Source organism: Indicator indicator, chromosome 16 (genome assembly GCF_027791375.1).
Source record: "Indicator indicator isolate 239-I01 chromosome 16, UM_Iind_1.1, whole genome shotgun sequence".
NCBI classification, from domain to species: domain Eukaryota; kingdom Metazoa; phylum Chordata; class Aves; order Piciformes; family Indicatoridae; genus Indicator; species Indicator indicator.
The window spans coordinates 13,125,456-13,147,901 of NC_072025.1; the positions used below are offsets into that span (position 1 = coordinate 13,125,456).

Sequence of the window (22,446 nt, forward strand, 5' to 3'; positions counted from 1 at the left end):
TTTTTTGTGTGGCGTTTGTGTATTATTAAAAAATAAGCAATAATACTATATGAGCCAGTCCTCTAAAGTGTGCTGCTGTGCTGATTGTCTTTTTTTCTTACATTCCATGTTAGAGACAATAGTGCCTTGTGCTTGCACGGTTGTATAATTTTTGTTAGATATATTGAGAAGTAGTTTTCACAGTGACTGTGTGTAATAGCTCAGTATGTATATTTATTATTATCAGATTGGATTTTAATGGGCTGGTCTTAAAAGTACTCTGCTTACTCTATACCCTCTTCCCACCAAAAGCCTGCAGGAGCTGTAGCCAACAACTATACAGTAGCTTAAACTAATAAAATTAGCAAATTTTCCACACAGTACCACAATGTACAACTTAATTTTTCTTTTGAGAATTAATTCATAAGTGAACAAACAGATTCTTAATATTTAGAAATTGAGATTACACTAAGAAATGGGAATGTGTGAGATCTGGGGTTCTAAAAATGTGCCTCCATGCGCTAGTAGTATCTTTATATGAGTAAGGCCAGGAGAAGCAATGGAAAGCAATAAATACTTTAAAAGTCTACCTGAGAGAAATATAGCACTCTTAACTACTAGTATGGTCCTCATTGCACCATCTAAACATTTCAGAATATTTAGGAGACTTATTCTTGCAGCATCTCTGTGATGTGGGGAATTGCAGCTGTACCCTTCTCAGAGACTGGAATTAAAAAACACAGAAAGTTTTTTAAAGTCAAAAAGAAAGTCTGTTGTGGAGCTGGGAATTAAAGGAGTTTACAAGTTTAAGATCAATGTATCGAGCACTGTAGTTACGATAGCTCTCAAAACTTTATTTGCTTTCTGATTCACACAGTGGACCAGTCAGTTTCTGTTTCTGAAGTGGTGTTTTTATTCATTTCCCAATGCTAAGTGGTGATAACATGGGAAGATAAGCTTGTTTACAGTAATTTGTTTACAAGCTTTTTGTTATTTTCTGGATGCCAAGATATAATATTAAAAATAATCTTCAAGTGAAAATATTTTAATCTTTAATCCAGTCCTAAATTATCAGTAGTGTTTCTATATAGCTTCTTTGTAGTAACTAAGCATCCGTTATGGGATGGTCAGATTTTACAATGTGTTTTGTTTATTTCATTCTAACATCTAAGCTTTTGTAACACTAACATTCAATCATTTCAGTTAAGCTACCTATATATTTTTAATGGTGTTTGTTTGTTGTTTTGCTTTGGTTTTTTCCTGGGATACATAGAATGAGAATCTCTATCAGTTGCAGGAATAAAATAATTTCCTGCTGCTAAATGAAGAATTGTATAGTAAATCTAAACCTTCTAGTAAGGAGATGCCATTCAGTGCAGCATGTCTCTCAGCTGAACTATCTTAAATTTTCCTCCATAATGCCTTTTTGTTAAGAGAATGCAGGATGTGGGGCTACGGGAAAGTAGGGACAGGAGTAGGATGGGGAGCTACTTTGCTGTCTTTTCTATAGACATATGAAACTTCAAGATTACATTTCTCCATATTTGGCTGTGGATGATCATGATTTGTGCAGGGGGTGTGTGTCTGCCTGTGTGCTTCAACTTGGACTGGAGGATCCAACCCTGCCTTTTACGTGCAGGCTTGATCCTCACCTCTCCAAGGGGATCGTGTCTCAGTTTTGGCATAACACAGATGCAGTGGATCTTGGCAGCTAAGACTGCCCCTTCCAAGCATTTTTATATAGGAAGAGGAATGTGCTGGCCAATTTCAGAATTTTAGCACTGCTTTTAACTGTGAATTTCCAGAGTGCTTTCTATCTGTTTGTCAGATTGGAGTTTGACTAGATGTGTATGTCCATGACAAATTAACTGCATTTCTCAGGGGTGTGTGGATGTAAGAATCATATAGGTTGACTTGAGAAAATGTGAAGTGGCAAATGAGCTTTTTAGCACATTGCTCATCATTTCATACTCCCTGCAAATTTCTTTTAAAAAATTGGAAGGGTAAGATAGGTGAGAGCAAATATTTATCTCCCTTTCAGCAGGAAAGTGGTTTTAGTCAATGTTGTCTGTTCTGTGATTCTGTGATGCGCATTTTCACTCCCATGCTTCTTGTAAGGTCACTGATACGAAGAAAAAGAAAAACCCAGAAAAATGTTTTCATTATCATTTGGAAAGTTTTCAATGCTTCAAAAGCTTTGCTTTTGGAATTTTTGGCAGTGTTTAAGTTTGGGTGTTTTTATAATGATCACTGCAAAGTTTTCTAGACCAGGTCTCATATTCAGAAATAAGAAAAAGTGAGAACTGAATCATCCAATTTTTAAAAAATATGGTTAGCAAATGTATGTGATTGACATTGATGTAAATAGAACATGGGAAATCTGTATTAATGCCAGTTAAATTCTGAATGGCCAAAGCATTAGATTATGAGCACTGACTGCAGCTGCTTGTATGTGAAGCTGAAGGCTGAGTGCACTTTAAATATTTAATTTGGGCTATTTCGTTGCATTAATCCTTTCTCAGGCACAATTAAACAGATTATGAAAACCAAATTGTAAATAACATACTTGTCTCTTGTGTTGGAAAGAATAAAGCTCAATAATATTTTTTCACAAACGTTGGGAAACTGATTCATGTACTTCCTATGCTTGAATAGCTTCATGTACCAGTTGTTGTGGTTCATCTTCTAAAATCGTGGAAATTACAGTGTGCTTTTAAAACCTTAAATAGCAAGAAATGCATTGATTGAATGAGGCCAGCTCATAAAATCAAAAGGAAAACATAATAAATAAAATTCCAGAAACCTGAGCATGTCTACTACAGCTTTGCCCTCCTTCTGACTGTGGTGTTGATGTTGGCAGGCAGTAGGCTGTGATCGACAACTTGGGAGCAATGCCAAGGAAGACAACTGTGGAATCTGTGCAGGAGATGGTTCAACATGCAGGCTTGTGAGGGGACAAGCTAAGGCACATGTCTCACCAGAAAAAAGTAGGTTGCAAGTTGATCCTATGATAATCTGTCCTTGAATATGTTTTCTGCTTACATATTTACCTACGTATTGCAGTGCTGACCTCTTAACTATATACTTGTTTGCAGTTTTCCGAAGCTACTTGTACTAAAGTCTGTGCTAGATTAGTCTATTGAAATTCCATGAGGGATAACACACTTTTAGGGTAGAGCTAGGAAAGAATTTGAGATATGTTTTTTTCTTTTTCTTTCTTCTTTTCTTTTAAATAGAGTTACTCAATTCATTCTATCAGGAGTAACCATCAACATGTACATCTTATTTTAGAGGGTATCCTTGTCTCGAAATATATGTGATGCTGCAGCAGTGTTTTAAAATAATGGAACATCTTATAGATGGTTTTATGGAAATTGTGGCTCATGATTGAAAGTGCCTGGTTTCCAACTTAAATTTGCCTTTTTTCTTCTTTTTTTTTTTTAAGTGTCTAAAGACAATTGAACTTCAGAGGCAAGTTAGCCACTTGTATGGTACAAAAAGCACAAGGTGAAAAGAAGTAATATTTTTTTGTGTGCTTGACTGAAATGTTACCATTCTTTCTCAAAATAATTACCATCTGACTCTGAGCAACTCTATAGGTCTCAGTAGTATGTAAAATGCAAGAAAGGGGTGGTATCAGAATTAGTCTTGTCTGACTGTTTTCATACCCAGGCAAGGTTTGTCACATACTTGCCTCTGACACTTAGGTTTTCCGCCCTCACAGATGATGCTGCTTGTCTTACATATGTTCCATGTGTTTATCATGTGAAGTATTTTCTGCACATCTTTTTTTTTTTTCATTTCTGAGCTTACAATATGCATTTATCACATGTTTGCCACATGGAGATAGAGCCTTTGAGGTTTGTTATCTTCATGCAGAGTCAGAGGACATGAGGGTGATGATTCGGTGCTTTTAAAGTCAATACTCTCAAGCTCAAATTCAATCAGTTATTGCTTTTAAATGGATGAAGCACCTGCCTTGGACAGCTGCATGTATATCAGTACTGATGTAGTTCAGCCTGTGAAGATTCTGTTTGTGCCTCAGTAATCTGTAAAATTTTTCATCATAAAACACTGAGCAAAATCTTGAATGTTTACAGTGAGCTGAAAAAGAGACCACTTTTTATTCACTTTGTCTTATCAAATGCTCAAAGCTTCAGGTCTGCACAGAGCAAGCAGTTGGGAAGCAGTAAAGATTGGATAATATTTTTGTAGCATTACCAAGTTGTATTTGTTTTGTGTGTTTATAGATAGATAAATAAGTATACACACAAAATCTCTTCCCCTTTCCAATGTGGAGGTCATCTGGAGCAGAAGCGAATTGTATTGTCTATTCCAGTTCTATAGCAACAGAGATGCTCCTGGAGAAGGAGGATTCCTGGAACACCCTAATTAGTTCTAATGCAATTCAGAGTAATCTTGCTGGATTGGGAAATCTGGGTGGATGGTTCTTAAGTTTAATAGAAAGAGTCACAGTTAAAGCAGTAAAAGGGATCTAGTTTTGAAACTGTCATTTTGTGACAGAAGATGCTAACTTCATTTGTGATGTTTTGGCACAGGTAAGAGCTGACTACCATTAACATCACTTGGTAAAAGGTCTCCCATTGCCTTGACAAGGTTATGAAGAATACTTGTGGTTCTTTGTTTTCTCTGTCATAATTCAGTGCCTTCTGAAAAGTTCTGTTAACGTTAAAGACAAAGAAAGACCATTCTGGGAAAAGATGTCAGTTCTGTCAAGTTTTGGCTCTTTCTTGAACTGTGGTAGGCTGGATGATATGAATGAATTATTAATGTGAGCTAAACAGTACATATACTACTAAAAGCAGAACCTTTGATTATTTTCTTGGTATTGTGGTAACACCAAGATCTTTCTTAGGTCCAGTTGTTCAAAACTGTGGAAGGAGTTCCATCCTCTGTGTGAATGAAACGTGAAAATAAAGCTGTGCTTTCTTTGTGCTAATGTCAGTGAAGGGAGACACTCTATCTTCCAAAACATTATTTTCCAACCTTTCAGACCTAGTGTTGAGAAATTACATATTAATGCATGACAGACATGTATTTAAGAGGGAGCTTGTAAGGTTGTGAGCAGGATGTAAATGTACAATGAGACAAATTAAATAATTGGATGGAAAGCAAGAGCCAGAAATTCTATTAGGGAAAAAAAGAGGAGATGCAAGGGAAGATGAAAGTGTCTCGTTACCTTTGTCCTTTAAAAAAAAAATAAATAAAAATTAGGCATTGATGGCAAATAATTTCACATAAAGTACTCACTTTTATATTCTTTTTTGTATATGTTTTTATATAAAATTAATGCCTTTGATCAGAAAGCTAAACAGCATTGAAAGAAAGCTTACTGTTTTGAAAATATGAAACAAACGGTCATTTCAGAAGTTCTTTATATTCTCCTCTAACACTTAATTGCCTTAGAAAGACAAAGCAAGGTAGACTTCTGCCAGCAAGCCAGATTCTAACGTTCTGGTAAAATGATTAAAGGTTTGACTAATGATATTCAAACAAAAAGTGTAATAGGTTGTAAAATGTACCATCCCATTGGGAAATGAGATATCATGGGCCTGATGTTTCTAGTATGATATGCATGGAACTCCCATTAACTCCACTGTACTTTGTTCCCATGGAAAAATTGTAGGTTTGGGCCCTGATGTCTGCTTTCTGCACCATTATTGGCAAGAAACGGTAGGAAAGTGTTCTGGTTCTGATACCAAGAAAGAAGGAAAGATGCTGGATCTGAAATTAACAGGGAGTGAAGTTGAAGGCACAGACTTGTCCTAATCTGGTTTTATTTGCTTCTCAAATTGTTTGATGCTTGGTAGTTCTACCTTTCTTAAATTTTTGCTAAAAGCTTCACACAAAAGGTTTGTCTGTTGATAACTTTGAGTTTTCTTGCCATGTGTGTTATTTCCTTGGGCACTTCTGTAATTTACCATTGTCACATGGTTTGTATTTCATCATCCCCAAGCACACTTTGGTCATTTATCTAAACAGAGGCCTTTTGCAAATTTCCTTGTTCACTATCATCAGCTGCTCAATTTTGTGGCAACTTGCTACCTTGCAACTTTTTCCTTTTTCAATATTAGCTCAATATACATGGAGCTAATAGCCCCCATTGCCTGACACTTTATTTTATACTAATGATTTTTTGCCAAGATTCCACAGTTGGGTCAGAAACTTTCCATGCCAGGTGCTGAATGTTTTGGAGAAAATTCAGCCAAAACAACTCTGCATATTCCAAGGACACAGCAGAGAAAAACATATTGTTTCCCACTGTCAAAACATTCCTGAAACCTTTTCTTTAATATGCCTTAACTTCCCCCATTGTTGGACTTGATCATGGATAAGGGATTTGAAATTTGGCAGGCAATGATCTTCTGGTCATGGATAAGTATTTCGCAGTATCTGTGAACATCAACACATATTTTACTACAATCCTTAAAATAAAGCCAGCAAAAAACAAACCACAGGAACAAACCAACATAAAACAACAACATAAAACCCAAAGCAAAATGAAACAAACATAAAACAACAACCACAAAAAACCCAAAGCAAAACAAAACAAGCAAACCCCCAAAACAACCAACCAACCAAAAAAAAAAAATCGACAAACAAAACCAACCCCAATAGCAAAAAAACCCTAACAATAAACAACAACACACCAAACCCCAACACACCCTTATTCTTCAGGCTCTGTACAGGCTTCTTGGATGGGAAAATCTTATATTTCTGAAAACCTGATTTTTCAGGTGTTCTTTAGCTTGTTACTGGTCCTAACTACAAACAGATCATATGCATGCAATCTCTGTAGAATCAATTAAACGTTTCTCTTCCAGAGCTGTGATGGTTTTAAGACTGTGTCTTTAATTTTTCCTCACAAAGTTCAAGCAGAAAAGTGAAAGAATGTAAATAAATCACAATTGGGTGTAAGAAAGCAAAATAATGATTATTCTAAACACTTCCTTGGGAGAGAGAGAAATGTTTAAGAGTCAGTACTCAAAACAAGGTATGGGCAGTTGGGCAGTCCATCTTCTCTCAGGCTGTCTTCTCCATTCTTCTTCTGGCTGGATATAACACACACTCGCATGCTGACCTTGACAAGCTAAGTTTAACGAACCTCTCGGCTTCTTGGCTTTCTTCCCTTTTGCCTGCTCTGGGAAGGCGGGGAGGAAGAAGCACAGGCCCCTCTCGGGGCCCAAGGGGCTTTGTTGTGTTTTTCTGTTGATTGTACATATTTGTAAATGTTGTGAATAGTGTATATTTGTTCATATTCGTTGCATTTCATCATAGATTGTAGTTTTGCCTGTAACTACAGCTTCATTTTTCTCTGGACTGGGCTAGCCTGGTTATTGTCAGTGTGGGAGGGGGATTCCAGCTCTCCACTGTAGCAAGAGTTAAGCATTTAAAAAGCATCCTTGAGGTTGCTCTTGCTTTGTACTTTGCTGCAGTGTAGATTTGGTACCATAACATGCTACCTGTGATGTCTCCTGCCTCACGTTCAGGCATTACAGAAAAGGTTTTCTGGACAGCTTCTGACTGTTCTGAACTTCACATTTATGGCTGGGGGTGATGAGATCACATGAGGAGAGGAAAAGATGAAACTAGCTGAACAGAAAAAATTTACATTAGTTCCTACAGTGAAGGGAAGAGATGTGAGAGGGAGGACTGATCTAGGACTGGCTGTACAGATTGGGTCAAGGGAAAAGAGAAAGAGCGTAAGACTGAGATTAGATACAGAATCTGGGGTGGGAGATGGAGTCAGAAAAACTCAGAGAGGAAGGGGGAAAATCATCTGTATGTAGAGCCAAGAGAGGGAATTGGGACTGATTTGGCAGGGAAATTATGCATGGGGAGGGATAGAATGCCAATACATTAGCTTTTCAGTTTAGATAAGGAGTATGTTTTTTTAAGCAAATTTCATCATGGTCTTAACATACTGCTCATCAGTTCATGTCATGGAGTGGTCTTGGAGAGCATAAACTGTCTTTTTGGTTGAAGCTAGACTGGAAGATGTCTCCAAGAAAGCACCCAATATTCTCCAACAGCTACTGAACATGCAGTCCATGGGGATCAGACTAGAGTTAATCTAAAGTGAAGCACTTGCAGTGTACATAGTGTGGATGTTGGATCTTTAGCACCACCTGTTTCAGTCTACAGTTCCATTTAGTTTTGTTGTTGTATGTTGGGAGGGCTGTTACAGGTATCATGAAGCCTCCTCCTTTACTTTCCTGATCTCTCTTGTCTTACACGGAGAAATTCCTGCATTGTCTTTTTCGCTACTGATTTCACACTGCTTTTTCTTGAGTTCCATTTTCTTGATGGGCTTCTTACTTTGTGTCTTTGCATGTTTTTTCCAGTGCATACAAGTTTTAGAAGAGGTGTCCAAAAGTAGAAAGAAGTATGTAAATAAAATGAGTTGAGGCCATACTGTCTCTAAAGCAGGTTACCACGTCTTTAGAAATAATTACTCAACAGTGCAAAGAAGTGTCACTCTCAGATGAAGAGACAGCCTTGAGTCATAAGACCAGTGGACAGAGGGATGGAGGTACAGAAGAGTGGGAGGATAAGACTGGAGAGGGAAGGACTTAAAGACAGAAATGGTATGCCTATACAGATTTTGTAGGGTGACTTTTAGGGTCAGGATGTGTAACTGCTGCTTTCAGCATCACATACCTGTCTAGTTCAGGGATCTTTTAAAGAGTATATATTTGGCTTTGGCTTTGCACAGCTTCTTGTCACTGGGCAGGTCAGCACATACTCCAGCACCAATGTCTTCTGAAATTAAGCCTGGTGTTATAGTGGATCAGGGAAGCCACTGCAATAAGGCATTTGGAGTTTTTTAGTTCCCATGTGCTGGTAGTTGTGCCTGGACTATTGTTCTTTTTGAGAGCACATAGATCTTCAATCAGAAGCAGAGTACCAGCAGATAAGTGCTGAGCAAACACAGGGAAAGAAACAGCTCTTATAGGCCTGAAATAAACTCTCTGCCCTGCTGTAAGGGGAGAGAGGGGAAAATCCCAACTGGCCCATATGTAAAATAGTAAATGGGTCCTCCATGGCCCACATGGAAAAATAAATAAAACCTGCTGAATTGGATTGAGCTCAGGAATGTGGCTCCTTTATTTTGATCCTGGGGATTAGCTCCCAGTCTTACCATAGCAGGGAGTCTGATCTTGCTCTCATTGAAATCCAAAATCTAAGTCCACATTAACACCGTAGAAACAGGATCAAACCTTGCCATCTAAAGTAAAAGCAATCCAGAACCTTAATCAGCAAGTGCTGTGTGTAGTGTGTGCACAGACGTTTGCTCAAAGAGTCCCTGGTAAGAACAGAAAGCCCATTTCAAGCAGGTGTTACAGAAAGGTGACACATGTACCCCTGGGAATCACTACAGTGGAAGCAGTGTTAGAATAGAGACACGGTATCTTGCCTATTTCTGGTTTTTAAGGTGAGCTTTATGACTCTCAAATCAGATTTTTTTAGTCTGGTGTTTCTGCATGTTCCAGATTATTTTGGATTTATTTATTTTCAGCTTTAGACAAAGGTCAGCAATTAACTTTTGAATATCCATAAATAGTATAAGAGAAGCAGGGAAAGGTTATTGGAAATTCTATATATAGATTTCAAGATAGCAGTTTTGCCCCTGTGTTTTCATAGGAGTTCACTGCTTTTAACAGTGTGGGTCCTACTGATTTAATGGGAAACGTACAGCATAACCATTTTTAAATGTGTTTACAAGGCCTTGTGTTGCTTTAAGAATATGAATTATATGCTTCAACTGAGAACCAGAGACCTTTGGAATATAGCTTTGGAGCCAAACCTGGACAATCATAACTAGTGTTTCATAGGAGATTAAAGCTGAGCTGTCCTCAGGAGAAGGTGGAGTCCTTAGGTCTGCTCTGTCCCATTTTCTTTCAATTCCCCATCTAATTTTGGAATTCCAAAAATCTTTCTTCTCTCTCTCTCTTTTTTTTTTTCCTATAGTTTACTTTGTTTCATGGAAAGACTGCCCTAGGCCATAATTATCTCAGTCAGGTTACACGAATCTCCTGCTATCAGCCTGCTTGACAGGTCTGTGGGGCTGCCAAGGTTGAATGTTGCTGTGGTGGTGAATTTAGCCATCTCCTCTAATGCAAATAAAATACTTTGGTAATATTGTCTCCGCCACAGAGAAACACCGAATTTAGCACCCCCATGAGACTTTTGGTCCATATCAGAGAGTGCCTCAGTGAGGGTGGAATGTCTGTAGTACTGCTAAAGGAATGTGAAGCATCCTGAAAAGGGATCAACAGGGCCTGCCAAGGCGAGTGAAACTTGCTATAAGGAGGTGGAATAAGCACAGCAGAATGACCCTGGTTGTTCTCAAGAGGAGCAGTCTTACACATCTCTGCACATCTGCAAATCTGGACCTCCTCCATTCAGCACAGAGTGCCCTGGTTGCACTTCAAAACAGCAGTTGCTTGTATTCAGAGCTGGTCGTAATCAGACTCTTATTTGAGGTTTTGTGCTGTAACTGCTGGTTGGTTGTCAAGACGGGATACTATTCCTGACCAAATAGGGACAGATGGGCCCCTCAAACCTGCTTTCTCTCAATACTGTAGAGCACATATGAATTCAGTAGTTATTTCCTTACTTTAAAGATACACACATCCACTACCTTCTGGCTATCTCTAGCAATTCACCTGATGAAAAAACAAGATGCAAAAAGATATTAAGTAGTTCAGTAGTTAATGTTTTTTCCAGAGCTCCTTTAGTGTATTACTGTTCTTGCTGTAGTATTTTGCACTCTGGTGGAATACCCAAGTATGAAATTAATAAAGATCGTATTTTATTACATCCAAAATAAATTCTTATATTTAAATGACCTTCCTAGAAATTGGCGATATAAAAACTGTAACATAAGAAGGTGTTTATTTCAGAAAAAAAATAATTGCAGTATTTGCTTGAAGTTTCCTGGACATTTGGCAGGATTTCATACTTACGCTAAGGAGATGTAAACCAGAAGCTGATAATTTAGCATCTACTATAGAGGGATCCAGTTTAATGTGGTAGGAAACATTCTTCAACTATTCTTTAGTTAAAACTAAACTCAAATATTCTTCCTCTGAATATTATACAAGTAATTCTGGAGCCAATATATCACTGAGCTCTGTTACTTTTTGTATTTACAAAACTGAGCTTCCTCTACACCAGCCCCTAAATGTGTGTTAATGCTGTAGAATCAGAGAATGGTAGGGTTTGGAGGAGACCTCTGGAGATCTTCTAGTCCAGCTCCCCTGCTAACACAGGCTTGCCTAGATCAGGTTGTACAGGAACATGTTCAGGCAAGTTTTGAAAGTCTGCAGAGAAGGACTGAACAGAACATTCTCTGCAGGGTGTGCCTACAAAGGGCCCATGTTTGCACATCCAGCCTCAAAAGATTGGCAGCTGGGCCATGATGGAAATGGGAGACAGTACGTTGGCACTTCGTTTAGACACTTCTCTCACGCTTTTGTGGATATCCCTCTCATACACTTTGCATACCCTCTTCTGAGAGCACTGCTCTTGTTGGCATGCAAGACTGGTGTGATGATTTGACTGTTAACTCAGTTTGCTTGGGCAAATCACAGGTTTCCTACATTTGAAATGGAAAGTAATTAAACTTTCTGTCTTTGCAAGGTGGACTGAAGTAAGTGTGTTGTACATTTATATATGAAGAGACCTTCAGGCAGCCAAAATCTGTGTTGTATGGACAAGTCCTGTTCAGGCCTGGTTTAGTTTATAGTTAATTTTAAATTGAGGCTCTTACTGGAAGGAATGATCTTATATGGTAAGTTAGATGCAGACATTCTGTTATGATATACGTATTATAGTTAATATATATTTGCTCTTAACTGGTCTGTAATTGGTTAAGGGTTAGTGTTAAGTAGATGATTTATTTCCTGTAAGTCTTACCACTTATTAAAGCTGTGACCTGCAGCAGGAAATGAGGTGTGGGCAAAGTGAGACTGAGCAGCTGCAGATTTTTCTAAGAGGGAAGTACTCTTAGTAGATTCCTTATGTCAATTCAGTGATTAGGAAATAAAACTAGGACAACAGAGTATAAATATGTTCCTAATACACTACTGACATCTCAGTAGTTTTTGTTAATAGCAAATAATTTTCCAATAGCAAGAAAGATTTACAAGTCCATTCATAGGTCATAGGAGTTGCATAGCATAGCAGACAGACTCAGTAGACTGTACTTAATAGAGTAACATATGATTATTTTTAATAGAAAAATTGTGAAACCTGCTAAATATTTTGTTAGACACATTTGACAGTTTTCAGTCTAGTTATGTGATGTGCAAATTCCCTGATGCAAGATAATGTCTAAAACAGTTCTTTCATTTTCCTAGGGGAAGAAACCGTGATTGCTGTACCACATGGGAGTCGCAGTGTGAGAATTACCCTAAAAGGACCAGCACACCTTGGTATGACTGAGCTGTTTTATGTATTTATTTATAGGCAGAAGGTAAAAACAGGGCCTTGTATCTGAATTCATTTGAACTCTGGGATTGTGGGTAAGATCATGACCTTGATTCCTCTTCCCATCTTTCATATGTAGCCTGGAGATAGTCCTACAGAACACTGGAAGTCTGCTTTGGAAAAGGAAGAGTATATATACTGGTGATTTCTAAATTTATTTAAACCAAATCTTACATAAAAACCTAAAATACGGTGCACGCTTAAACTGCCTGCAAACAATTACATCAAGACTAGTTTCAAAGCATTATGTGTGGGGTCAGTAATCCCTGTATAACCCAGAACCAGACTTCTGTTGAAGAATCTGAGATAGTGTGAAAAGTCCAGCTGAAGTCACACTTGGCCGGTGAGCAGTGTCTAAGGAAAAGTAATCTAGGTAAAAATGAAGCAGGGTAAACAAAATAAATAAACTATATAATTCCTGTTTCCTTCTGATACTTTTGCTCTATACATACCATCTATGAGAAACAGTTTGCTATTCTGTTAGACATTTGTTTCTTAATATTCTTAATATTATCAGGCCTACTTTACATAAAAAACTAATTTTTTCAGTGATAAGTGGGGCTGCTATACCAAGCAATGAAATGAAACATTCATTTAACATTTTGAGCAATTTTTTATTAGTAAAAGTGGAAGACTGAATGAGAGAAATAAAAAGGACTTCTACTGCTCTGAGATACGTAAATTGAAGACAGAAATGCATTTCATTTGAAAACTGCTCATCTGTTTGTTTGCTTTGAAGAGTATATAGTCATTTTCTTTCAAAGAAAAAGTATTGTATAAGGCTTCCGCTTTAGAGCAGCTCCAGAGTAACAATAACTTCTAGGTATAACATATCAACAATGTAAAAACCTGACCTTATCTTGAAATAAATAATCGTAATGTAAAACTGTCACAAAGCATATATGAGTGATCTTGACCTGTTTATATTAGGAGTCTTTGTCTTTCTTAAGTAGTTTTGCAGAAGGAAGTTGTTGTTTTAGCTTTATATGAGGAAAAAGTACTAGATTCAGTGGCTCCTGGGGGACTTCTGGAAAGCTCCTGAGGAATGCAACAGCAACTTCATAACTAAGTACAGAGTGCTCCTGGCTTCCTACCCAGGGTGGTTCCATAAAGAAGCTGTGGCTTGGCATTACCTTTGGCTAGTTCTCGAGCTGGATAAGAATTATGAAATGTTCCTTTAACCACTTCCCCTAGCACATCTGTTTGCAAAGCTGTGAGTATTTAGACATTTGTTACCTAAAATTAAAATGACAGAGGTGAAAAAATAAGTGAAAGCTGTTGAGAGTAGGAGGGAGATGAAATTGCTTCTGTCTTTGTGCACAGATCTTCAATAACTGATGTTCTGTGGGATGTGCTTTGGGACAATGCACTTGTCCACCTTTCTGACTGTGTGATCTTTGGTTTGCAATTTCATGGACTTCTGTGTGGGTATGTGCTGGTATGGCTCCATTTGTCAGGGCTGTCCTTCCTGGTTTGCAAGGAGTCTAATTTAACAGGTGGAAGAGGGACTACTTATTGTTAAATTTTATACTGCCTCCTGTTGCCAGTAAATGTTTGCTCTTCAACTCAAGTCAACAGTGATAGCGAATGCTTGAGGAGTGCTCAAATGTCTGGCACTCTTCCCTTTATCTTGTGTTCTTTTGTGCTTCATCTTGGGCTTTATAATCTGCACTTGTTCCAGGGGAACGCAGCTGCTGGATTAATAAAAAATTGAAACGTGTTTGGAGATTTATGCATAAGAGATCTGAAACAAAGAAATGCTCTAAACAGTTTTTAAATCAGCAGCTTTGTGTTTTGGAAAGGCTGCATTTCTTTCTAGCTGGTAAGAATAAGTATTTTGTTTGTGTGTGTGGACCCTCTAAGACCAGCAACAGATTCATCAGGGAGCAAAGGTGTTACTTTGGGTTTTTTACGATAGGTTTCACTTGTCCATTCTGTCTTCCTGGGTTTTGTGAATGATTTGGTGGAAAATAACCAAATAATTAGTACAAAATTAGTTAGGAATAAAATGTCTCAGTGTGTTGGTTTTGATTTAGACTATATTATGGCTTTTTTAGCAGTTGTGTTACGAACATTAGAATAAGAAGAAAGACGTTAGTTCCTTGAAATTAATCCTCCAGCAGAAGAATAAGGAAAACCAGAAGCTAATATTTTTACAAGTGGCTAATGCTAGATAACTGAGGTCATGAACTGAGGGAGGTTAAACTTCACTAAAAGGAACTTAAACTTTTTCCCCTTTATGTCAATTTCTCTACTTGCAGTGGTTTGCATTACTTGGCAGTATTTAGCTATACATCTATGCAGTGCTTTGTCTTTTGACAGATGCTAGGAGGAAGACAGTTTTTCTTGCATTTTGAAAAGAATGTGTGCTTTATTTTTGGTCTTGTATCCTGCTATCTACAAATGAATCGCATGAGGAAAAAAATTGAGGTTTTGGGTAGCAATGTGATTGCGCCTTGCACTTTGAACAGGAGCTATTTCCCTGGGAATTCTTCCATGCATCTCTATACACTGTATCTGCAGTGAGTTTGCCATGCCATACTGCTCTGCTGCTGCCTGACCTTGAGAGTGTGGGAGGCCTTTGCAGTACATCTTTCATCCACTGCTGCAGAAGGCATTTACCTGGAGAAAAGGTTATTTTTTTTATCAAGGTAAGGGAAGTACCACAAAGATAGACAGTTGTAGATCATTGGCACAAGTGATTGTCTTATTAGGAACATAAACAGGTAAGCACTCAAGAGAATTCCCTGTCCCTATAGCTCTGTGCATCTGGAGTCCTAGAGACCTCAAGGAACTATTCCCCTTACTTAGGATGGAGGAGCTTACTCCTGAAGTTAAACTTCCCACTCGTCCAGGATTACAGGACCCTGCAGAACAAGTTAATACTTGATTAATTATTTTTAAACCTTGCCTATAAGCCAGTTGGTGGAAACCTTTGTTCCCAGTGACTGATCCGAAATCAATAAAGTAGTTTTTTTTAGGGGGGAAACTGCTTCCTAATAGGAATTACTGTATTACATGTGTGTTACATTTATTAGATGCTTGGTTTCATTCTGTTCTAGAAGCCAGCAATGGTCACATTAGGTACTACTGAGCAGGAATATATTGCATCATAGTTAGCTGTTGTGCTGTGGAATCTTTATCTCCCTATGTAACACAGTTCTGGGAAAATCTGAGCAGCTGTTCTAAGCTTCACTGACATGACCTCCAGAAATACAGGCTGTCCGCATTTAGCTGGACCTTGCAAATAAACACATGCTTTGGATTCAAATCTAATGTAGCTCTAGCATAAATGTATGTCAGTGCTCAGTGACTTATGTTGTTGGTTGCTGAACAATATCCTTGCGTTGGGCTTACATAAAGAAAAACATAGTTTTTCTTTCAGTTAGGCAAATTAGCATAGAGACCGTGAAGTAATGCAACTCAGGTCACCAAATGAACATCTTTAGCATCTTCTTGCAACAGCCAGATGTCTTCCTTTGCAATCTTAAACGCTAGTTTCAAAGGGGACCTATGCTTCTGAGGATCCTGCTCACATTATGTGGAATTGGAAGACCTTGATATTTGCTGACTAGACTCTTACTCAACAAAATGAGAGAATAACAGATACCATGCATTAATACTCACTTCTAAGCAATATTTGAGGTCAAGGCAATATTTGAGGTCAGAAGCTTGATCCAAGAATACTGAGTTCTGGATATTCAAAAGGTTATTTTGTAACGCAGTCAAGAAAGAAAATTTCTGTGGAAGAATAAACAGATATGTGGAGTAAGGGTCTAAATAGTTGTTTTTTTTCTGTGATTTGTTTATGTCTGTTTGTTCCTAATGGAAACACATTGAACATTTTTTTTTCTCTTTGACAAAGTATGTTGGATTCACCACTAGATTACTCCCCTTTGATCGACATAAAGTAATTTCCTAGAAATTTACCCTTCCGTAAACTTCCTTTCAGCCATGTATGTGAGCTTTGTTATACCTATGAGCATGAGGCTTAGAAACTTAGGCTGAGTTTGGTACCTTTTCAAGCAAATTAACTCCTTCCAGAATTTCTTCACTCTTTTTGCTGAGTATGCTCTAGAAAGCTTTTGTATTTTAAAAGATCTGAGGAAATAAAACAGTGATGGACTACAGCATTCAGAGTATGTTTTTGGTATAGGTAAACCCAGATGCTCTTAACCTTAATTATCTAGCCTGAATTAGTTAACTCTGTTTAAAGTACTAAAAAAAAAAAGGCTAGTTAGTTGGGGAAAGAGGGTGTTCATGGCTTGTCAGAATGTTCCTTTTAGGTATCTTTGAGCTCCTAGGTGATTCTTGCTTTTTCTCATGCACTGCTCTCTAACCAGAAAAATGTATTTCAAGTCATGTACCTTGCTGTGCCTGTATGCTGTGTTATGCAGAGCCCCAGATTCTACCTTTATTATGAATGTCTTCCTTTAGCTTTGTGTATTCAGTTCAGTCAGTTTGCTGGAAGTGGCTCAGTCCTAAAATGCCTCATCTGTCTTCTGGAGGTTGTGGGCTGTTAGTTTAATCTGTTTCCAAGGAGTGCAGAACAGCTGAAAAAAGGTTTTCGTCACCACCTGTTCTAAAGAAGGGACATCCATCTGGCAATGCTTCAGCTACCCACCTCCTGTGTGCTTTTTGCTCATATGGGACATACTCAAAGTGGAGTTAATGACCTCTGGAATGCATGAAGTGATACAGGTAGTGTGGTGAGTGTTTGGTGAGTTTGACACCATTCAGGATTCTCTGGAGACTGATGTTGCTAGGCTTTTGAGTTGCATGGAAGTATGAGTTATTTTTCTGTGTATTGATTCTATTTTGTTTGAGTTTCTTTCAGCTTATCCTGCTGAATCTATTGCTTTATAACTATATAGAGCACTTGGTGTAGGAAAAACTGTCTCAAGTGCTTCTGGTATGAAAGAATAGTGTGTTCAGGCAAATATTCCTGTGCTGGCATGTCATGCAATTATATATAACCCTTTAATGTGAAGTAGCTAATATTCATCACAAGTATTCTATGTGTTTTTTTAATGTGCATATATGGCTGTTACTTGCAAGGCAAAGTCGTAAACATTATTTTATGACTTCCTTGAAAATAAAAACCCCTCTGTTTAACGGTTTACTAATTGTTTGTTTCTTCTGTAGTTATAGAGTCAAAGACGCTGCAAGGAGACATGGGAGAGCACAGTTTCAATGCTCCTGGAACATTTATCATAGAAAATACAACTGTTGAATTTCAGAAGAGTACAGACAGGGAAATCATAAAGATCCAAGGACCTCTTGGAGCAGATTTCATTATCAAGGTGGGATGTATCTGTGTACAAATCTACAAAGATGTTGCATTTATGTGCAACAGAGTAGGTAACTGTCCGTCAGGTTGTGGCAATACAACAAAAGCTTTTAGCTAGCAAATAAGGAATCCTAATTACAGTCCAGAGATGATTTATGGTAAACGTGTCCCGATTAAAACGTTGCAAGGCCTTTGCTGTGATGGAAAGTACCACACTGTCTTCAGTGGTAAAAATGTCCAGAACTTTTGTTTTAAATATTGCTGACAGAGTAAGAGGGTGATGTGGGGCTGTGGATGGGTTTTAATCCAACTGAAGCCTGCCACCTACTGAATCTGAGGATTGCTTCCACCAGCATCCTGAAGTCTCCCTGAGACACTGCTAATCCAATTCCTGACCATTTCTAATGCTTCTAAATTTCTCTTCTACTCAGACAACATACCCATGGCTTGCATCATACATGCAGATATTTAGGTGTAGAAACTTATCAATATTTGACTGCCAAAGGAAGATGGTCATAGAGTTTTTCCTTGGAAATGACAGGTGTTTCAGTATTATCACACCACTTGGCTTTATCTGTCGTGGTGTAGGAATAGACTTTCAGTAGGGGTTTTTTGCATCTCCAGCACCACATGTGCACTTAGACTTGCCTGAAGGTAAACCAGTGTGCTTAGACTTAGTCAATTAAAGACTTTTCCTTCCAGCAAATTTAAAAATTCTGCTAACAAAGAGGTAAGACAGAATAATACGATTGGGAACTTTGCCAGTCTAGGGCAGGTGATCAGATAGTCAGGTTGCATTGAATAATTTGAAAAACAACTCATCTTACAAGTGTTTGGCTATTGCAATATCAAGTTCGTACTCTATACCTTCTAAAAGTTTTATGTCTATATAATATTATCTGTTGCACTGCTGTTATATATGAATTATGCTTTGAAATGACATGAAAAAGGAGTACAAGATACACGTGTTGTAATGAAAATTTCTTCAGACCAGGTACTCTGGATCAAAGGAGAGCATGGTTCAGTTCTTTTTCTATCAACCTATCAGTCATCAGTGGAGACAAACAGAGTTCTTCCCCTGCACAGTAACATGTGGAGGAGGTAAGTAATGGCAGTTCTTAGGAGTATTTACAGCTGAAGATTAAAACTGGGTGACTTAAAACCTTCATTTTGCATTTCTATTGATTAAATGTTCATGTTTCTTTGCACACTGGTGGTTCTTCAGAAAAATAAATGACAGAATGGCAGGTAAGTTGGTCAAGTTAGTGTGAGCATAGGGTTTTTTATACCTTATATTACTGGGAGTAATTTTATTCCATAAGGAATGATTGTTTGAGTAAGAATTTTTGACTGAAGTAAAGATATGACATTCAAAGTAGGAAATGACAATTCATAAAAGATGTTTTGGGAAAGTAAACAAAGAAATACAATAAGATATTAAAATAAGAATAGTCAAGAGATGAAGGAAGAAGACATTTCTGGCCACAGCAGTAGACTTAAGGGAGAGTTTTAGAACACTGAGTTTAGAAATTAGTTACACAGACAGGAGAATAAGTAAACAGAATTTAAAGAACAGCTACTATCAATACCTTCGGCTGTCTGATCTTAGAAGTTTAGTCCTGATGGTAGGTAGAGCAGCAGGTCGTGTACCGTAGTGTCTGCTCCTGATTAAGCACTACAGATTATACCATGAACTGCAGTTATAGATGAACTCTGCTACTACTGCTCATCTAGCCCAGGCGTGGTATATCATGTCTGTTTCTGCAGAGAGCGTGACCTCATGTTAGGAGGAGGGTTTGGCATTGTAGATAGCAATTTCAGTCCAGCTAGCATTACCCAGGTCACCTGAAAAACAGACTGGATACTAGGGATACTGGTGTATTTCCTTTGAGAGTACAAATGTGGTTTAAATAGTTACAAAAGTAACAAGAATAAAAGATGTTTAAAGCACAAGCAGAGTCTAGGGATTTTTTTTATGGACCATCCATTTTGGCACTTGCACCTCACTTTAATCTGAAATGCAGAAAATATCTGTGTATAGTTTGTAGTCCCACAGGAAACTGCTGTATCTTATAAGGTACTTGGCATTAGGAAGTGTGATTCTTGCTGGAACTGTGAGTGACAGCACATATCCTCTGGTGATTCCATTGTGCTGGGTTGTTAGAATTTTTCTCTGACCTATCTGACAAGGGAAGAAGTGTAAAGCATCACAGTTATGTTTGAGGACTGCCTGTAAACAAGGGATTTATTTGCCTTCAATTAGGCTTCAATAAGGCTTAAATCCAGCCTTATTCAAACTGGTGTTACAGCTTGAAAATTATAGCTACATTTCAGTCTTTTTGAAATTAGCTTTACCTAAGTAATGGCCTATAGCTGCATGTTTATAATATGAAAGTGGTATCTATCAACAGGGCTCGACACTCTTGATGGCAGTAATGAAAGAGGCCAGTAACTAAAGCACAGAAACTCCTCATACTCAGCTGCTTACCCATGAAAGTAGTTGTGTTGAGTGGCATATCACAGAGGCATGCAGGGGAGTTCTATTGCAGCTGCCTGGATTTAACCTGTTATCTTAAAGCAGAATTAGTATCCACATTATCTGTTTGGCATCCTTTACTGGCAGTAAAAGATAAAAGTTCCTCACAACACAGACTTGGAATCAGTGCACCACCATTCCTTACTTGGATGCTACTTCTACATTTGCTTCTGTATCTCCATGTGTGGATAGGGGTAGTGTGATGGGCATCTCAGAAAGCACAGTCAAGCTTCAATGAGCAAGAATGTTTAAAAATTGTGTTTATCTTATTTGCAAGTGGCATATCTTTTGGGTCCTTTCAGTATTTACAAGAACTGGAACATACATGCTTTGAGCACTGGAACTGCCCAGTTCTTTATGGCTATCACTCTCTTGCATGATGACACTTTGAATCTGCCAACAGGCATATAAATGAAGCCATCAATACATGATACTTAGCATTTTCAGTAGGCACTGGGATTTCTGCTGTTAGTTTATTGACTCTGTTTGTATTATAATTCTTGAGGTTTCAAACTTTTTTTTTTTGCACATGCAAGAACATCCTCCTCATCGCCTCAATTTAAGGCCAGGTCAGCTCTTTAGAATGAGTCTTTCTTCCTATCCAAAAAAGCAGCCTACTGGTTTGTAAAACTTCTAGTAACCAGTATCCACACACATTTTTCTTTTTTCTTCCGCTAAGTAGTTACTTCAGATTTTCTTTTGTTGGCTCTTCAGCTAGGAATGTTCTTGAAACTATTTCTTGGTTTTCTAGATTAACTTGGCAATGTTTTTGGATCTCATCTTCACTTCCTCCGGCTTTCTAAGTTTTGTTGTGTTTTTTTTTTTTTAAGCATGCATGACTGTGTAATACAGCTCTCTAGCATACATGGTAACTCCTTCTTAAGGCAGGACAGTTACAAATTGTGGAATGTGTAGTAGAACCATATGACTTTGTAGGGTTGCCTCTGTGATAGGTGAGCTGCTCCAGTACGTGTATTCCCACATCACAAAAATATGTATGCCTTTATACTTACAATATTATTAAAATAATGTGTTAGAGTCTCATCTAATGTTAAAATAGGTTAAAATAATTGTTATGCTGAATTGCCTTAAGTGAAGATCTGGTCCTGCATGTTCATGTGCAGTGTTTCCTTGCTCAAAAACAAACCAGAGAGTAATACAGGAAATTAATTCAATGGGGAGCACGTTTTCTGGAGCTGCTTTAATTTATGTTCATTACTAACATTTAGTTTTGCTTCTGCATTAGGTTATCAGCTTAACTCAGCTGAATGTGTGGATATTCGTCTGAAGCGTGTTGTTCCTGACCACTACTGTCATTACTACCCAGAAAATAAGAAACCAAAGCCCAAGCTAAAAGAATGCAACATGGATCCCTGCCCTTCTAGGTTTGCATGAAAAAATATATTATAAGTGTGTAGTATAGTCAGCTAGTGATAAACAAGCAATTATATTTACATAATTCTAGTTGTTTTAATCTTTAAAACTACGTGATCTGGGTTGATCATTGCACAGTCTAAAGGCTGGTGTCAGGCACCACTGTCAGCAGATTTGTGGCATTTTTTTCAGTGTTGCAGAACAGGAGACTTTGCTTTATGCAGGTATGGTAAATATAATTTTGTCCATTTTGCTTTGTCTTTCACTGAGTGGTACAGCAGTAGCACAGGATTTTTTGAGGTTGTGTTAGGAGGAGGGATTGTTTGTCTGCTTTTGGATTTATTGATGGTACTATTCAGGATTTGTCATTAGACAGACAGTAGCTCCAGTTCTCAGTAAGTGTACAAGTTTTACACATGGTTTAACTTGGTTTATTTATCTGCCTACAAGTTTCTTTCTTCATTTGTACTGTATTGGTTTTTTACTCTAAGACTTAAAAAAAAAAAAGCAAAACAAAACAAAAGCAAAAACACCAAAACCAACAAAAAAAACCCCAACCAAATATAACAGGAGTATTCAAAGTAAATATACTTGTGGTACAAATACCACAGAATATTATTGCCAAATTACAGAGGTTATAGTATACAGAAATTGTATTGAATTGCATTACAGTATTTCAAACTAACTTTTGGATTGCCTGGTGAGGTTTCCTGGCTGTGCTAAAGAATCTTAAAATAACATTGCAGTATCA

General features: G+C 37.8%; 1 protein-coding gene across 1 annotated transcript in view; it reads left to right on the forward strand.

The window, feature by feature from the left end:
- Window positions 1-22,446, forward strand: part of ADAMTSL3 (ADAMTS like 3) — a 187,643-nt gene that overhangs the window by 109,090 nt on the left and 56,107 nt on the right. The window contains exons 8-12 of the mRNA XM_054387718.1: window positions 2,840-2,966; window positions 12,366-12,440; window positions 17,641-17,798; window positions 18,775-18,886; window positions 21,568-21,706. Coding sequence (XP_054243693.1) covers window positions 2,840-2,966; window positions 12,366-12,440; window positions 17,641-17,798; window positions 18,775-18,886; window positions 21,568-21,706 — 611 coding nt within the window. The remainder of the gene's footprint in view (window positions 1-2,839; window positions 2,967-12,365; window positions 12,441-17,640; window positions 17,799-18,774; window positions 18,887-21,567; window positions 21,707-22,446) is intronic.